Source organism: Musa acuminata, chromosome BXJ2-10, assembly GCF_036884655.1.
Source record: "Musa acuminata AAA Group cultivar baxijiao chromosome BXJ2-10, Cavendish_Baxijiao_AAA, whole genome shotgun sequence".
In the NCBI taxonomy this organism is placed as follows: Eukaryota; Viridiplantae; Streptophyta; class Magnoliopsida; order Zingiberales; family Musaceae; genus Musa; species Musa acuminata.
Window position 1 is genome coordinate 37,245,992 of NC_088347.1, and position 18,781 is coordinate 37,264,772.

General features: G+C 40.1%; 2 protein-coding genes across 9 annotated transcripts; both read right to left on the reverse strand.

Annotated features, from left to right (window-relative positions):
* Positions 1-814: 814 nt before the first annotated feature.
* LOC135625552 (transcription termination factor MTERF5, chloroplastic-like) lies at positions 815-10,562 on the reverse strand. 7 transcript variants are annotated; one of them, XM_065130494.1, is made up of 4 exons: positions 10,299-10,562; positions 9,310-9,371; positions 7,800-8,030; positions 815-2,498 (listed from the first exon to the last, which is right to left on the reverse strand). In XM_065130494.1, the coding sequence occupies exon 4, from the start codon at positions 2,135-2,137 to the stop codon at positions 986-988; it is 1,152 nt and encodes a 383-aa protein (XP_064986566.1). In that variant the 5' UTR covers positions 2,138-2,498; positions 7,800-8,030; positions 9,310-9,371; positions 10,299-10,562; the 3' UTR covers positions 815-985. The 7 variants fall into 7 exon arrangements, with proteins under 7 accessions (XP_064986566.1, XP_064986565.1, XP_064986564.1 ...); XM_065130493.1 differs by having other exon boundaries at positions 7,800-8,119; XM_065130492.1 differs by having other exon boundaries at positions 7,800-9,181.
* Positions 10,563-11,896: 1,334 nt separating this feature from the next.
* Positions 11,897-17,777, reverse strand: LOC135625554 (transcription termination factor MTERF9, chloroplastic-like). Of its 2 annotated transcripts, XM_065130498.1 has the most exons (3): positions 17,525-17,777; positions 14,591-14,652; positions 11,897-13,567 (listed from the first exon to the last, which is right to left on the reverse strand). In XM_065130498.1, the coding sequence occupies exon 3, from the start codon at positions 13,169-13,171 to the stop codon at positions 12,020-12,022; it is 1,152 nt and encodes a 383-aa protein (XP_064986570.1). In that variant the 5' UTR covers positions 13,172-13,567; positions 14,591-14,652; positions 17,525-17,777; the 3' UTR covers positions 11,897-12,019. The 2 variants fall into 2 exon arrangements, with proteins under 2 accessions (XP_064986570.1, XP_064986569.1); XM_065130497.1 differs by lacking the exon at positions 14,591-14,652.
* Between the last annotated feature and the right edge of the window lie 1,004 nt (positions 17,778-18,781).

Below are 18,781 nucleotides of genomic sequence, written 5' to 3' on the forward strand. Positions count from 1 at the left end.
GCCACCACCACTATCGTTGTTTGCCAATGGATAGGAAGGTAGCTATCATTCAGTAAGGAGATGCCGCAGTCATCGGAGAAAAAGAGAATGTTTGGCGGTCTTTGCGTTTAGGGCAGGGATGCATCACGGGGGTTTAGGTGGGGTTAAAACCGTGACTCATGTTCGATCCGAATTTAATTATTCGGGCGACTAACCCGTCGAACCACCTCCGATAGAATTAGTCGAGCCCACCCCACATAGAGGGTACTCATGTGATAAAAAGTTATTTTGGATGCTAAAATTAGCAATGCTTAATATGTAAAATGAACCCATAGTTTACTTTGACAGTTAAGGCACATATGGATCCAAATAAATAAAATGAAGAAAAAACGGAGAAGAAAATCTAACAATATATTATTTATTATTATTTATTATCTTAGGTTTGTAAAACTACGTGCATCATGTTCTCGATCACAACGATTTCTATCATATTATGCTCATTTTTCGTGTCTCGCTTTCACTTAGATTGTTTTTCGATAAAAACTCTTTTATGCATTCATCCATCATGATCCCATCATCGATTTATATGGCTTAGACCATAATTTCATTACAAATGCATTTCAATACAAAGTTATATGACTTCACAAGTTCCAACATAACCATTAATAAAGTTTCTTTTGTAACACCTCTCACCAATTAACGTACACTGATCAGCTGATAGAAACTAGCTGGCTATGATAGAAACATAACACAAGCTTGAGAAAATTTGGGTTTCCTTTCTGAGGAAGTGACTGTTTCCCCACTCGTTCTTCCAATTTCTGAGTCAACATCAATATCAAAGAATCTGGTAAATTTTGTTGTAAAACAATAAATAAAAAAAATCTCAAAATCATCATGGCTGTTCTACAACAAGAAACTCCTGGAGAATTTATAATGTCACAAATTTTTAGATGATTATATAGTGCAGTCAGTATCAAGTTGATCATTTTAATTTAAAGTTTCGATTTCAAGTAACAACATGTGGCTTTCCCTGAACAGCAGCAAGATAGGAATCATAGAGAGAAGTAAATTTCTCCTTGTGCCGGAAAAGATATTTCTTTATGAACTTCTCCTCAGATAGTGGTACGACGGATGGTAGACTATGTCCTTCATCCAGCAATTTATTCTGCTTAAGAAAATTCAAAACCTCATATCGAGGTCTCAGCCTCTTCTCCAAGCTGTAAGTAAGAATCACGGGACCGGAAATGATATATGTCAGCTCAAAACCAGCTTCCTTCATCAGGAATGTCATCTTGTCACATATGGTCTTGTTTGAGAGTGCCCAAACGTTTGGGCACTTCCTGAATGCAGCAACGATGTCAGGCTGGGAACACCCAAAGCTCATCAGAGTTGCACTGGTAGAATCAAAACTAGATTTGTTCATGCCCATGACTACATGAAGTGCACACATATATACTCCAGAGTCACGTGGGACACCCAATTCCTCAATATATTTGATAACCTCCTTTAATTTGTCTATTCGACCAAAAGAGCGTGGCAATGTCGTCACCATATGCATGATACGCTCGTCACTGATGCCATGTTCCCTCAAGAGAGATATATTAGGTTCTATCGTCCGAGCCAAGCTATAACCAAGAAGAAACTTGTTCCTCTTGCAGGCTTTCAGAAGCCTCTCATTCGAACCTAATAGTGACCTCCAGAAGTTGATCCTCGGTTTGATGTCACGTAATAGGAGCACATGAGGACATAATGAAACCAGCTCAACTATTTCAGTGTCAGAAAATCCCATGTCCTGTAAAGATCTCATCCTGGGCTTCAGGGCAGTCTCTACATTAGCATGCAACAACTTGGGTGACCTCTTGGTAAGCTTCATAACTTGTGCATCACTCCAACCGCTCTGCTTAAAGAACTCAATGGAAGGACTTGAACTTGGAAGTTTTTTTTCACAGATGCGACCCTCGGCCATTTTTGCAGCCTCTTTTGAGGAAAGTTCACATGACGGAAGGGGTTCGACCAACATAAATTTGGATCTATGATTTGAACTGTGGTCTTCGGCAGTGGAAAAGCTAAAGAGACTGCAGAGTTGATAGGAGGAAAGATGGATGGTGGGCTTGTTACACGAGAGAAGGCAAAAGAGCCTCTTCTGCACCAAAAACATTGTCTTTTGAGCCAGTATCACGTACTGTTTGCAGAAAAATACAAGAAAAGTCTTATTTCGGCCCTCTCCAATCCAAATTCCTCCTCTGCCTCAAATCAAGGATGTTGAAAACTTTCAACTAATCATCTGTCTCAGACAACATTCCTCCACCACTCATGTTAATCCACATGCATTCAGTTCCAATCAGCCATTTCTTTCAGAGATAAGTCTCTAGATTAGTTACGCATTCTCATGCTCACATCCAAGAAATTCTCCACCACTGAAATAATGGCTTCAAAAAACACCTTCGCACTGACACTAAATTCCACTTATTTTTCTATTGTAGTTGGTGGGTTTAGACACTACCAAGCGTCCTATATCTCTGTAGCAATAAAAAAACCATATCAAATGTATTTTCATCAAATTTATAGAGTATACTCATGTTTATACTAATAGGTTGAACATCAATGACTTGCAAAGGGTACTACAGAATTCAGAATAACTGGAAGATGAATAATGTTTTCTCTAACATCAGATTCGCTAATGTCCTACAACTAAAACCTGAAACATTTCAAATCAGCACTTCCAGAGTAATTGATCCATTTCATCATGAATGCCAAGAGATGATCTAGTTATAAGTCTAGCAAAACCGGTCAGTAGAAAAGACACTGTTTAATTAATCAATAGCAGTAATTTGTGAGGTTCAACATGCTAAAAAAGGCATTGCTGATGAAGATGTGCAACTTGACAAAAGAAAACAACATAGCGGGAAGACCAGAGAAAGGCAATAAATTTTCTGAAAAATGAATAAAGAGAAAACTGCCTCCATCAAGAAATGCTACAGTTTATTTGGCTCTATGCTGATAAAGGAACTTAAATTATGAGAAAGATGCTCATGAAACAACTTCAACTACAGTAGAAACATTATATGTAGCCTCAGCTACATATCATTAATGAAGAAAAAAAGCCTAGATCGGTGGAGTTGCCAATAAAACCAGCAAGTGCAAACAACCACAATAATAACAAAAGCCGTGATGTCCAAACTATTCACGATCAGCTATATGGATCTTTTGCATCATTGAACTCTGTGTAAGAAAATATCTGAAGTTAAATTAAGAGCATTCAAATCTCTTTCTATTGTTACCAGTAAAGTCCCCTTCAAATCATCAACTAAACCAGCAAATACAAGATTTGACAATTCAAATGTGAGCAGGCTTGCGTGTTTTGAGGCACGAACAAGTCTTAAGTGGTGAAGATAGTTGCTTTCAGCACTACAGCAGAGAACACACAATGTTGACATAAAGGTGTAAGGTTATACCTAACCAAATACATTGAGATTTTGGTTCTATTATGATTTATATTTTTATCATATGTAAATTAGTCAGGGATTGTTATATATAAGGATTTACTAAAAAAAGGGGAAAGAAATGTCGGGAACAGTTATGGAAACTACTTGCAGTTTAAAAACTCATTTAATGTGCTGTAATGGTTCAAAAAGTCATAACTCTTTAGGATAACTGAAAGGATGTTTTAGCATCCTTTCAATGTCTAAATAAACTCCGCTATATTGAAGAGTAAAGCAATAAGAAAATTCTAGTGCAAACAAAGTACTGAATTCGGTCTTTCTCTTTATTTTCTAGTTGAGTTTTGATTCTTCAAGTAATCAAAAAGTGCAATCTTGATTATTTCAGGGAATAGGCATTGTATCCTTAGAGATAGAATTTCTGTGAAGCCATCTGCATCGTAGTGGGAAAATTATCTATCTTGAAGATAGTTCCCTAGAAATGCCTTGCCTAATTTTGTTTTGTTCAAGTTTTACTCAGATCTGTATTTCTACTACAACAACTGTACCAATGTTCAAGAACAAAACAAGATAATTCATGTCATAGGAAATTTGAAATGTCAGATAAAATTATTTTGAATACCAAAATGACTAATGTTTCGACAATGTAAAAAATGAAACCACAGTTTATTATGACTGCCAAGGCACATATCTACCATCTCATTGCAAAGAAATTAAAATGAGAAAAAATGGAAAGAAAAATATAAGCACAGCAAAATATAAAATCACATCTATGGATGAAGAAATCCACAGCCATGCGCAACAAAAAAGAACTAAGAGCTTCGATGTAATGAAAAGAGCATGAAGAGACAGTGACAGCTCCTAATAGCTTCTAGTACCTAAGTGCCCTCTCCAAATCCCATTAATGATGGCACCCCTTAGCCTCAAAATTGAATATATACATGAATTCTCTATGTGTAATTAGTTAATACGTGCGAAAAGGGGTCCAACATTTCATTACTGTGGTTCAAAGCAAGACACCAGAACCAGCATGCATGTGACGAAGTTATCCCAAGGGCAAAAAATAGACAAGAAACATGAGCTATGCTCCCATGTGTGGTTCCATCTGATGACTAAAGTATGCATATTATTATGTCTAAGCAACAAATAGGTATCTGATAGGGCCAACTTAGTCCCACATCGGTTGAGGAGTGGGGAAGCCAAGCGCTCATAAGGCAGTCGTGCCTCCCTTACCCTCAGAGGCGCCTTTTGGAGCTCTCCGGCTCCGAAAGGACAAAACCCTTTGGCGCTCATACGCCCAAAGCGGACAATACCTCGCACGCCCACGGGCTGCACCGAGACGGACCAATTGGTCCCCTATCAGATTGGCGCCCACCGTGGGGCCCGAGCGGCCCAAACCCCCCTTGAGCCCTTGGCTCCCTACGAGGGGGGGTAACCTGATAGGGCCAACTTAGTCCCACATCGGTTGAGGAGTGGGGGAGCCAAGCGCTCATAAGGCAGTCGTGCCTCCCTTACCCTCAGAGGCGCCTTTTGGAGCTCTCCGGCTCCGAAAGGACAAAACCCTTTGGCGCTCATACGTCCAAAGCGGACAATACCTCGCACGCCCACGGGCTGCACCGAGACGGACCAATTGGTCCCCTATCAGTATCAATACATATTACAAAATCATTTGATGTTCATAACCATTTGAGAACCAACTTATGCGTTAAGCAACAAGAAATTAATAAAGGATAAAAAGATTAAATAAAATAGCATGTATTCCAATGTGTATAGGCACGGCCAGATATTATGCATCAGGGACTCACTAAGATTATCACATGTAGTTAGCTACCTTTAGCATTCCTGTCCCTACACTTTAAAAGGTTACATTGACATCCCAGTAATTACGAAAGTGAAACATCTATACTCATTTATCATGCTGACGTCGGTTTTACTAACAGAAATACGTAAACAAAGGACAAAAAAACTATTACAATGTTCCAATTTGTGAGCGTTGGTGGTGCTAGACGATAGCGCCGCTAGGTACCACGGGTGACTGTTGTGGATGAGGAGAGTGGTGGCGAAAGGTGAGGGCCGCTCTGCATCTGCGTCGACATAATTTCCAAACGACGAAAGGGCCACTGATACAAATGCCTAGCGAAGCCGTTCAGCGTTGCCATCAACGCAGTTGCTGAGCGGCACCCTTTGACATTTATATTGGTGGACCTTTCATCGCTCGATAACTGTATTGACACCGATATAGATGCAAAGCGATTCTCACCTCTCGCCGTGGCTTTCCTCATCCATAACAGCCACCCACGACCCTTAGTGGCGCCATTAGCAATAATCACCAAGGCCATCGACAACCACCAACTAAAATATTAAAATTATATTTTTGTCTTTTGTTTTCATATTTTCAATTGGTAAAACAAACAGCATTAGAGTAAATAAACCTAGATATTGTACTTTTGTAACTATATGGATGCCAATGTAATTTTTTAAAATGTAAGGATCGGGATGCTAAACCTAGATATTGTACTTACACGTAATAGGGAGTAGGAATTGAGGATGCCTAGAGCTCTCCAATGGGAGAGGGGAAGAAAAATTGCAAGGTAGGTGAGACACACGAGGGTGGGGATCAAATTGCTTGTCTTAATGGACCCAACTAGGGTTCGTAGGTGCAACACCACTCGGGCGTGCAAGTGGGCCGCCCAGCGCCTAGTCGATGCTTGCCTAAGCGTCGCAAGAGTGAAAACGCCCGCATGATGTGCACAACAAGACGCTCAGGCCTCGCCTCACCTAAGCGATTAGGCGAGTGCCAAGCACCCAAAGTTTAGGTTAGATAGAACTAAGACGATATAACTTGAATCTCATGACATTTAAAAAATAGATATACAACCAATGTAGCTCAAATTCAATAATCTTTTTGGACCTATGATGAATTTGGTTCAGATCATTGAGAATATGCCAATAAAACCTGCAAGTGCAAATGACCACAATAATAACAAAAGCCATGATGTCCAAACTATTTATCATCATCCATATGGATCTTTTGTATCTTCGAGCTCTGTGTAAGAAAATATCTGTAGTTAAATTAAGAGCATTAAAATATCTTTCTACCGTTACCAGTAAAATCTCCTTCAATCACCAACTAAACCAGCAAATACAAGATTTGGCAATCAAAATATAAGCAGGCCTGTGTGTTTTGAGGTATGAACAAGCCTCAAGTTGCGAAGATAGTTGCTTTCAGCACTGCAGCAGAGAACATACTATGCTGACATAAAGGTGTAAGTTTATACCTAACCAAATACATTGAGATTTTGGGTCTATTTTGGGGTTTGGAAATCAAGTCAAATTCTAGTTGTTTACTCAACTTGTACTTTAGGGTGAGTCGAGTCCTTTGTATCATTTGGGGTTTTGTGTTGTTCTGGTGTGCTTGAAAAGGAAACTACAATGCAGTAAACATAATAAGAAAACTAAGAGGTTTGATGAACCAAACACTTCATCAAAATAAATAATCGCTGTTGAGATAGTTTCTTTTGGGAAACCTAGTTAGATTAGTATTATCTTAGGTATATTTTTAATTAAAATGCTTCACATGAGGAATAGTCAGACTTGTGCATGATTCTATTGACAAATGATTATGATTTTCTTTGCACGGTGACCCGATTGTTGTCTCTGCTATCTCTTTTTCTAACTTTTCCATGCTTTTTTGTCACTAAGACTTCCCCAATCCTCTTTGCTCTCTCTAAAAGCATCACTTCTCCTGCCGTCTATCTTGACAACAGTATTTAACTTGCATACACTGACATGCTATTTCTTTGAAGTAAATGCTCATGGCATGCTGCTGACTGCTTGTTGGGAGGGTAGTGGGTAACTATCAGGAAGTAGGAAAGCGGAGGGGAAGATGTATAGAGAAGGCTAAGAGGGGTGTAGAGGAGGGAGATGAGGGCTGTCGGGGCTGGAGTAGGAAAATGGAGATGGGGGCTGTCGGGGCCGGAGCAGGATAATGGAGAGGGGGCTGTCTGGCACGGCGTAGGAAAATGGAGATGGGTCTGTTGGGGTCGGAGGATGGTGAAGGTGGCTTCCGGGGTCGACAGGGGGCGGGGGCTGTGATGAAGTGGAGGAGGGGGAGGGACCAAGGAAGAAAGGCGGGGGGCTGCGATGAACGGGGGAAAGAAGGAGGAGGGAGGAGAAGGGAGGAGGAGGATGGTGTAAGGGAAGCGGGAGAGCTGTGGCTAAACGGGGAAGAGGAAGGATGGATCGGAGAAAGGGGGTTGCGACGAGGCGGGGGGGCGGTAGGCTGCGATGAACGGGGGAAGATAGAGGAGGAGGGAGGAGAAGGGATTGTGCGACGGCGAAGGAGGAAGAAGAGGAGGAGAAGGAGTAAGAGAGAGATACCGGGTGCTGTCACCGTTCGCCGACGGAGAGGAAGACGCAGCATCCACCGTTCGCCGAGGAAAACGCCGCAGCGATATGAGCTCGACGGAGGAAAATGCCGCCGCCGCTGCCGGCTTTCGCCAAGGTACACGCCGCAGTTGCAGTGGCTGTGGAGAAGGAGACGGTTTCACCGCTGCTTTTAGGGCACGAGTGCGAATTTGAGGATGCCGTTCTCATCTGGTTCAATCGAACCTGAGATCCAAATTTGCTTGAGTCGGGCTCGACACACCGTGAATCAGGCCGGCTCCTGGGCTGCACCCGGTTGAACTCGCATGCCCGGCCTACTTATATCTTAGGTTTGTAAAACTACGTGTCTCATGTTCTAGCTTATTTTGCTTATTTTTCTACTTTCACTTAGATAATATGGTAAATTAGTCTTTATCGAAAAATAATCTAAGTGGAAAAATATTCTACATGAGCATAAGAATAAGTAAGTTAAAGCCATGCAAGAAAAGAATAGATGAGATCTTTACTTAAGAACCACAAATTTTCATCAAATTTATAGAGTATACTCATGTTTATACTAATAGGTTGAACATCAATGACTTGCAAAGGGTACTACAGAATTCAGAATAACTGGAAGATGAATAATGTTTTCTCTAACATCAGATTCGCTAATGTCCTACAACTAAAACCTGAAACATTTCAAATCAGCACTTCCAGAGTAATTGATCCATTTCATCAAGAATGCCAAGAGATGATCTAGTTATAAGTCTAGCAAAACCGGTCAGTAGAAAAGACACTGTTTAATCAATCAATAACAGTAATTTGTGAGGTTCAACTTGCTAAAAAAGGCATTGCTTATGAAGATGTGCAACTTGACAAAAGAAAACAACATAGCGGGAAGACCAGAGAAAGGCAATAAATTTTCTGAAAAATGAATAAAGAGAAAACTGCCTCAATCAAGAAATGCTACAGTTTATTTGGCTCAATGCTGATAAAGGAACTTAATTTATGAGAAAGATGATCATGTAAACAACTTCAACTACAGTAAAAACATTATATGTAACCTCAGCTAAATATCATTAACGAAGTAAAAAAGCCTAGATCAGTGAGTTGCCAATAAAACCAGCAAGTGCAAACAACCACAATAATAACAAAAGCCATGATGTCCAAACTATTCACGATCAGCCATATGGATCTTTTGCATCATTGAACTCTGTGTAAAAAAATATCTGTAGTTAAATTAAGAGCATTCAAATCTCTTTCTATTTTTACCAGTAAAGTCCCCTCAATTCAAAACTAAACCAGCAAATACAAGATTTGACAATTCAAATGTGAGCAGGCTTGTGTGTTTTGAGGCACGAACAAGTCTCAAGTGGTGAAGATAGTTTCTTTCAGCACTACAGCAGAGAACACACAATGTTAACATAAAGGTGTAAGGTTATACCTAACCAAATACATTGAGATTTTGGTTCTATTTTGGGGCTTGGAGATCACATCAAATTCTAGTTGTTTACTCAACTTGTACCTTAGTGTGAGTCAGGTCCTTTGGATCATTTGGGGTTTTCTGTTGAAATTTTCTGGTGTGGCCTGTAAAGACAATGCAGTAGCCATTATAAGAAACCTAAGAGGTTTGATGAACCAAACACTTCATCAAAATAAATAGTCCCTGTTGAGATAGTTTCTTTTGGGAAACCTAGTTAGATTAGTATTATCTTAGGTATATTTTTAGTTAAAATGCTTCACATGAGGAATAGTCAGACTTGTGCATGATTCTATTGACAAATGATTATGATTTTCTTTGCACAGTGACCCGATTGTTGTCTCTGCTATCTCTTTTTCTAACTTTTCCATGCTTTTTTGTCACTAGGACTTCCCCAATCCTCTTTGTTCTCTCTAAAAGCATCACTTCTCCTGCCGTCTATCTTAACAACAGTATTTAACTTGCATACAGTGACATGCTATTTCTTTAAAGTAAATGCTCATGACATGCTACTGACTGCTTGTTGGGAGGGTAGCGGGGAACTATCAGGGAGTAGGAAAGGGGAGTGGAAGATGTATAGAGAGAGCGAAGAGGGGTGTAGAGGAGGGAGATGGGGGCTGTCGGAGCTGGAGTAGGAAAATGGAGATGGGGGCTGTCGGGGCCGGAGCAGGATAATGGAGAGGGGGCTGTCGGGGCCGGAGTAGGAAAATGGAGGGGGGGATGTTGGGGTCGGAGGAGTCGGAGGATGGTGAAGGTGGCTGCCGGGGTCGACGGGGGGCGGGAGCTGTGATGAAGTGGAGGAGGGGGGAGGGACCAAGGAAGAGGGGCGTGGGGCTGCGATGAACGGGGGAAAGAGGGAGGAGGGAGGAGGATGGTGTCGGGGAAGCGGGAGAGCTGTGGCGAAAGTGGGAAGGGGAAGGAGGGATCGGGGAAAGGGGGCTGCGATGAAGGGGGGGAGAGGGTGGAGGAGGGACGAGAAGGGATTGTGCGACGGCGAAGGAGGAAGAGGAGGAGGACGAGTAAGAGAGAGATACCGGGTGCTGTCACCGTTCGCCGACGGAGAGGAAGCCGCAGCATCCACCGTTCGCCGAGGAAAACGCCGCAGCGAAAAGAGCTCGACGGAGGAAAATGCCGCCGCCGCTGCCGGCTTTCGCCAAGGAAAACGCCGCAGTTGCAGTGGCGGTGGAGGAGGAGACAGTTTCACCGCTCCATTTAGGGCACGGGTGCTTGTTTGAGGATGCCGTTCTCTTCTGGTTCAATCGAACCACTGATCCAAATTCACTTGACTCGGGCTCGGACTAGAAGAAGTGGCCATCAGTGGCTTATGGCATAGACCTGTCAGTAAATTATTTACTAAATAAAAATATATTATTATAGAGTTTTTATGATTATGAATAACTTAAATACATAAACCTTGATATTTTCTAATTTTTCATTCATTGGAGGAGGAATATATGATGTATAGCATTATCATCAATTCAACTAGGTCTATTATGATCATTTTTCATCTCAGGCTTTCACTTAGATTGTTTTTCGATAAAGACTCGTTAATAAGATTTATCATATTATTTCATGTAACATATGAATAGTGACTCCTCATCGCCACTTGATTATAATAGTATATTTTCTAACAAAAATAAAGACGAGTGATTCAGAGGTGGATAAATGGTAAGTATACATCCAATCCAATGGTTATATTTCTCTATGCATTCATCTATCATAACCCCTTCATCGATTTATATGGCTTAGACCGTAATTTCAATCCAAATGCATTTAATAATATTCATGATTCTATCCTTATTCATATTTTATTTAAATAGATCCCAATCATTTAAATTATAGTTCAACTATCAAGATTTTACATATTCCAATAAACTCAGTAATTAAGCGTAATCCATACCAATTAAAATGATTGAGGCCAAGTTAACATAGATCAGCTAAGAGAATTAACCAGCTCCGGTAGAAACACAACATAAACGCTCGAGAATATTTTTGACCATCTTTCTAAAGTAATAATTCGTTCTCACTCACATCCGTATCCGTATAAAAGATTTGACTCGTGGCATGAAAGAATATATAAAAAACCAATCTCAAAATCAAAATGGATGTTATAGTCTTAAGATGATTCAATAGCACAATCAATAAGCAATAGGAAGATACGGTTCGAAGGATGATAATACGGAGTTCATAAAAGCTTTTGTTGTTAAATTTTAAATAACTAAACAAAAATGTTATCATAAAAAAAAAAAGAACCCATTAAATATTTGGAGTTTCACACTTACAACATGTTCATTATAGCTGGCGAGATGGTGAACTAAGCAGACATTGGATCAAAGAAATCCATATCAATATGGCTCTTTCACAACATTAAAAACTCCAACATATTAACATTCTAAGATGACTTCACAAGTTCCAACAGAACCATTGATAAAATTTCTTTTGTAACGCTTGACACCAATTAACGTGACTGAGGCAAAGTTGACTCTGATCAGCTGATAGAAACTAGCTGGCTATGATAGAAACATAACACAAAAGCTTGAGAAAATTTGGGTTACCTTTCTGAGGAAGTGACTGTTTCCCCACTCGTTCTTCCTTAAATTTTGTTGCAAAAAAAATAAATAAAAAAAGAATCTCAAAATCAGCACGGATGTTATACAACAAGAAACTCCTGGAGAATTTATAATGTCACAAAATTTGAGATAATTAAATAGTGCCGTCAGTATGAACTTTATCTTTTTAATATAAAGTTTCAATTTCAAGCAACAACATGTGCCTTTCCCTGCACAGCAGCAAGATAGGAATCATAGAGAGAAGTATATTTCTCCTTGTGCTGGAAAAGATATTTCTTAATGAACTTCTCCTCAGATAGTTGCATGACGGATAGCAGATTATGTCCTTCATCCAGCAATTTATTCCGCTTAAGAAATTTCAAAACCTCATATCGAGGTCTCAGCCTCTTCTCCAAGCTGCAAGTAAGAATCACGGGATAGCGAATGATAGATTTCAGCTCAAAACCAACTTCCTTCATCAGGAAAGTCATCTTGTCACATATGGTCTCCTTTGAGAATGTCCAAACGAATGGGCACTTCCTGAATAAAGCAATGATGTCAGGCTGGAAACACCCAAAGCTCATCAGAGTTGCACTGATAGCATCAAAACTTGATCTCTTCCTGCTCATGACTACATAAAGTGCATACGTATATAGTCCAGAGTCACATGGAACACCCAATTCCTCAATATATTTGATAACCTCCTTTAATTTGTCTATTCCACCAAAACAGCCTGGCAGTGTCACCACCATATGCGCGATGCGCTCGTCACTGATGCCACGTTCCCTCAAGAGAGATATACAGGGTTCTATCGTCCGAGCCAAGCTAAAATTAAAAATAAACATGTTCCTCTTGCAGGCTTTCAGAAGTCTCTCATTCGATCCGAGTAGTGACCTCCAGAAGTTGATCCTCAGTTTGACATCATTGAAAAGAAGTGCATTCGGCCATGATGAAACCAGCTGAACTATTTCAGTGTCAGAAAATCCCATGTCCTGCAAAGATCTCATCCTGGGCTTCAGGGCAGTCTCTACATTAGCATGCAGCAACTTGGGTGCCCTCTTGGTAAGCTTCATGACTTGTGCATCACTCCAACCGCTCTGCTTAAAGAACTCAATGGAAGGACTTGAACTTGGAAGTTTTTTTTCACAGATGCGATCCTTGGTCATTTTTGCAGCCTCTTTTGAGGAAAGTTCACATGACTGAAGGGGTTCGACCAACATAAATTTGGATCTATGATTTGAACTGTGGTCTTCGGCAGTGGAAAAGCTTAACAGACTGCAGAGTTGATAGGAGGAAAGATGGATGGTGGACTTGTTACACGAGAGAAGGCAAAAGAGCCTTTTCTGCACCAAAAGCATTGTCTTTTGAGGTAGTATCACGTACTGTTTGCAGAAAAATACAAGAAAAGTGGTCTTATTTCTGCCCTCTCCAATCCAAATTCCTCCTCTGCCTCAAATCAAGGATGTTGAAAACTTTCAACTAATCATCTGTCTCAGACAACATCCTCCACCACTCATGTTAATCCACATGCATTCAGTTCCAATCAGCCATTTCTTTCACAGATAAGTCTCTAAATGGTGTTTGCGAGTTGATAAAGAGTACCTATGATTAGTTACTCATTCTCATGCTCACATCCAAGCAATTCTCCACCACTGAAATAATGGCTTCAAATAACACCTGCACACTGACACTAAATTCCACTTATTTTTCTGTTGTAGTTGGTGGGTTTAAACACTACCAAGCGTCCTATATCCCTGTAGCAATTTAAAAACCATATCAAATGTATTTTCATCAAATATATAAGAGTATACTCATGTTTATACTAATAGGTTGAACATCGATGACTTGCAAAGGGTACTACAGAATTCAGAATAACTGGAAGATGAATAATGTTTTCTCTAACATTGGATTCACTAATGTCCTACAACTAAAACCTGAAACATTTCAAATCAGCACTTCCAGAGTAATTGATCCATTTCATCAAGAATGCCAAGAGATGATCTAGTTATAAGTCTAGCAAAACCGGTAAGTAGATTAGACACTGTTTAATCAATCAATAACAGTAATTTGTGAGGTTCAACATGCTAAAAAAGGCATTGCTGATGAAGATGTGCAACTCCACAAAAGAAAACAACATAGCCGGAAGACCGGAGAAAGGCAATAAATTTTCTGAAAAATGAATAAAGAGATAAGAAAACTGCCTCAATCAAGAAATGCTACAGTTTAGTTGGCTCTATGCTGACAAAGGAACTTAATTTATGAGAAACATGCTCATGTAAACAACTTCAACTACAGTAAAAACATTATATGTAGCCTCAGCTACATATCATAAATGAAGAAAAAAAGCCTAGATCAGTGAGTTGCCAATAAAACCAGCAAGTGCAAACAACCACAATAATAACAAAAGCCATGATGTCCAAACTATTCACGATCAGCCATATGGATCTTTTGCATCATTGAACTCTGTGTAAGAAAATATCTGTAGTTAAATTAAGAGCATTCAAATTTCTTTCTATTGTTACCAGTAAAGTCCCCTTCAAATCTCCAACTAAACCAGCAAATACAAGATTTGACAATTCAAATGTAAGCAGGCCTGTGTGTTTTGAGGCACGAACAAGTCTCAAGTAGTGAAGATAGTTGCTTTCAGTACTACAGCAGAGAACACACTATGTTGACATAAAGGTGTAAGGTTATACCTAACCAAATACATTGAGATTTTGGGTCTATTTTGGGGTTTGGAGATCACATCAAATTCTAGTTGTTTACTCAACTTGTACCTTAGTGTGAGTCAGGTCCATTGGAGCATTTGGGGTTTTGTGTTGAAATTTTCTGGTGTGGCCTGTAAAGACAATGCAGTAGACGTTATAAGAAAACTAAGAGGTTTGATGAACCAAACACTTCATCAAAATAAGCAGTTGCTGTTGAGAGAGCTTCTTTTAGGAAACTTGGTCAGATTGGTACTACTTAGATGTATTTTGAATTATAATGCTTCACATGAGGAATAGTCAGACTAGTGCATGATTCTATTAACAAATAATTATAGTTTTCTTTGGCCAGTGACCCAATTATTGGCTCTGCTATCTCTTTTTCTATCTTTTCCCTGCGATTTATTTTTTTAAGACTTCCCCAGTTCTCTTTGCTCTTTCTAAAAGCAGTACTTTTGCTGTCTAGCTTAACAATAGTATTTAACTTGCATTCTGCAACTTCTTATTTCTTTAAAGTAAATGCACATACATGATATGCAGCATTGAACATTTGGGATTGTTAAAATTTATATTATTAGGTCAGTTCTAAACCAACTCAAATCCGAGGGCTGAAAATTAATTGTCACCAGTGATTTAAAAAGCGCTAGGCGCCAAGGTCAAAAAATGCCCGAGGCGCTAGGCGCTCACCCGAGCAAAACGAGACACTAAAATATAAAAATATATAATATAATTAATAAATATAATTTTTTAAATTAAGAAAATCAAGTACAAAATCACAATGTCGCATTAATAAAAGGTCTCAAAAATCAAAACAATAAAATTTTACATCAAATCTATTTTGTTGCTCAGCAACTACATCGACGCCGATGTATATGCAAAGCGGCTATCACCTCTCATCGTTACTCTCCTTACCCACAACAGCCACCCACAGCCCCGAGTGACGCCGTCGTCCACAATCACCGACGCCATCCGCCACCACTAACTGAAATATTAGAATTATCTTTTTCCCTTTTATTTTCATATTTTCGTTGATAAAACTGATACGTTAAAGTAAATAAACCTAGATATTGCACTTCTATAACAATAGGGATACCAATGTAATTTTTTAAAATGTAGGAATCGGGATGCTAAACCTAGATATTGCACTTACATGCAATAGAGAGTAGGTATTGAGGATGCCTAGGGCTCTCCAAAAGGAGAGGGGAAGAAACATTGGAAGGGAGGTGAGTCACGCGTGGGTGGGGAATAAACTGTTTGTCTTAATGGACCCAACAGGAGTTAAATATAGGTGCAACACCACTCGGGCGTGCGAGTGGGCCGCCCAGCGCCCAATCGGTGCTCGCCTAAGCATCGCACGAGTGAAAGCGCCCACGTGATGTGCACAACAAAGCGCTCAGGCCTCGTCTCACCTGAGCGATTAGGCGAGCGCCAAGCACCCAGTGTTTAGGTTAGATAGAACTAAGATGATCTAACTTGAATCTCATGAAATTAAAAAATAGATATGCAACCAATGTAGCTCAAATTCAATAATCTTTTTGGACCTATGATGAATTTTGTTCAGATCAGTGAGAATATGCCAATAAAACCAGCAAGTGCAAACAACCACAATAATCACAAAAGCCATGAAGTCCAAACTATTAATCATCATCCATATGGATCTTTTGTATGTTTGAACTCTGTGTAAGAAAATATCTGTAGTTAAATTAAGAGCATTAAAATATCTTTCTATCGTTACCAGTAAAATCTCCTTCAATCACCAACAAAACCAGCAAATACAAGATTTGACAATCCAAATATAAGCAGGCTTGTGTGTTTTGAGGTATGAACAAGCCTCAAGCAGTGAAGATAGTTGCTTTCAGCACTACGGCAGAGAACATACTATGCTGACATAAAGGTGTAAGTTTATACCCAACCAAATACATTGAGATTTTGGGTCTATTTTGGGGCTTCGAAATCAAGTCAAATTCTAGTTGTTTACTCAACTTGTACTTTAGGGTGAGTCGAGTCCTTTGTGTCATTTGGGGTTTTGTGTTGTTCTGGTGTGCTTGAAAAGGAAACTACAATGCAGTAAACATAATAAGAAAACGAAGAGGTTTGATGAACCAAACACTTCATCAAAATAAATAGTCCCTGTTGAGATAGTTTCTTTTGGGAAACCTAGTTAGATTAGTATTATCTTAGGTATATTTTTAATTAAAATGCTTCACATGAGGAATAGTCATACTTGTGCATGATTCTATTGACAAATGATAATGATTTTCTTTGCACAGTGACCCGATTGTTGTCTCTGCTATCTCTTTTTCTAACTTTTCCATGCTTTTTTGTCACTAGGACTTCCCCAATCCTCTTTGTTCTCTCTAAAAGCATCACTTCTCCTGCCGTCTATCTTAACAACAGTATTTAACTTGCATACAGTCACATGCTATTTCTTTAAAGTAAATGCTCATGACATGCTGCTGACTGCTTGCTGGGAGGGTAGCGGGTAACTATCAGGGAGTAGGAAAGGCGAGGGGAAGATGTATAGAGAGAGCGAAGAGGGGTGTAGAGGAGGGAAATGGAGGCCGTCGGAGCTGGAGTAGGAAAATGGAGATGGGGGCTGTCGGGGCCGGAGCAGGATAATGGAGAGGGGGCTGTCGAGCCCGGAGTAGGAAAATGGAGAGGGGGCTATTGGGGTCGGAGGATGGTGAAGGTGGCTGCCGGGGTCGACGGGGGACGGGGGCTGTGATGAAGTGGAGGAGGTGGGAGGGACCAAGGAAGAGGGGCGGGGGGCTGCGATGAACGGGGGAAAGAGGGAGGAGAGAGGAGAAGGGAGGAGGAGGATGATGTCGGGGAAGCGGGAGAGCTGTGGCGAAAGGGGGAAGGGGAAGGAGGGATCGGGGAAAGGAGAAAGGGGGCTGCGACGAGGCGGGGGGGCGGTGGGCTGCGATGAAGGGGGGAAGAGGGAGGAGGAGGGACGAGAAGGGATTGTACGACGGCGAAGGAGGAAGAGGAGTAAGAGAGAGATACCGGGTGCTGTCACCGTTCGCCGACGGAGAGGAAGCCGCAGCATCCACCGTTCGCCGAGGAAAACGCCGCAGCGATAAGAGCTCGACGGAGGAAAATGCCGCCGCCGCTGCCGGCTCTCGCCAAGGTACACGCCGCAGTCGCGGTCGCTGTGGAGAAGGAGACAGCTTCACCACTGCATTTAGGGCTCGGGTGCGAATTTGAGGATGCCGTTCTCATCTGGTTCGATCGAACCAGAAATAAGTTACATTATAATTTTATTCGGCTCCTTTGGATCACTCGATGTTTTGATGATTGTTGAAACATCAACTTATTTGGTTACGTGGTCGATTGATCCTTTACCAACAAGTGTAATAATGTTACCGCACAACTAAGAAAAGATCAATTAACAATAGGCAAGAAAGAAGAGTTCTTTTGACTCCCCTAAAAATAATAAATAAGTCTATACATATCTTAGTCGGCATTTGATGATAGAAAAGCCTCGGATATTAAGCCAAAATAATCATGTAACATCAAATTTTTATGCTAAAAAAATATCTAATCAATCTGTGGATCCAAAAGTCTCCTTTACAATACATATCGAATGACTTTCTCAATAAATCTAGCATCATAGGTTTTGTTACAATAATTTGCAATCTCATTCTAAGGTTTGATTTTATGATTTATTTACTCAATGATTTGGCAAGATCCTATTACTATATGAAAAGCTTTCAATTTGTTGTTTAGAAACATTGTAAGAGATACTAGAGAAAAATGATTTAAGCCTGCATATCTATTAAGTCCTCACTACAAAACTCCAGTGACAAACTTAACAGCCACGAACTAAAGAGAAGCATAACTTCAAGAACCTATTAGGCACAACCAACAGCAGAGCATAAATTATGTGGAAAAATAAATTAGAAGGAGAAACGCAGCCAACCAGAAATAAAATTTACTTACAAATCATCTAATACAAAGTTCTTCCATCGTGTCTCGATCATCAGGATTTGAAAGAACAGTTAAAAGTTGGAAGCTATATTTTTTTCGTGTGTTTAGTAGCATCTGCAATGCAATGGTCTTAAATGTACCATGAATCATGCAATGGTAGTGAATCTGACTCGAGATTAGAAGGTTGCATGTTCGATTCATGTCGGGTTCAAATCCCGTAATCTTCTATTTTGTTTTTGTTTTACGGTTTAAAATATTTTCTCATCATAATTTCTAACATTCCGTTTTACATGTGACAGAAGAATGAATTTGTTTACTCAACTTTCAGTGAGT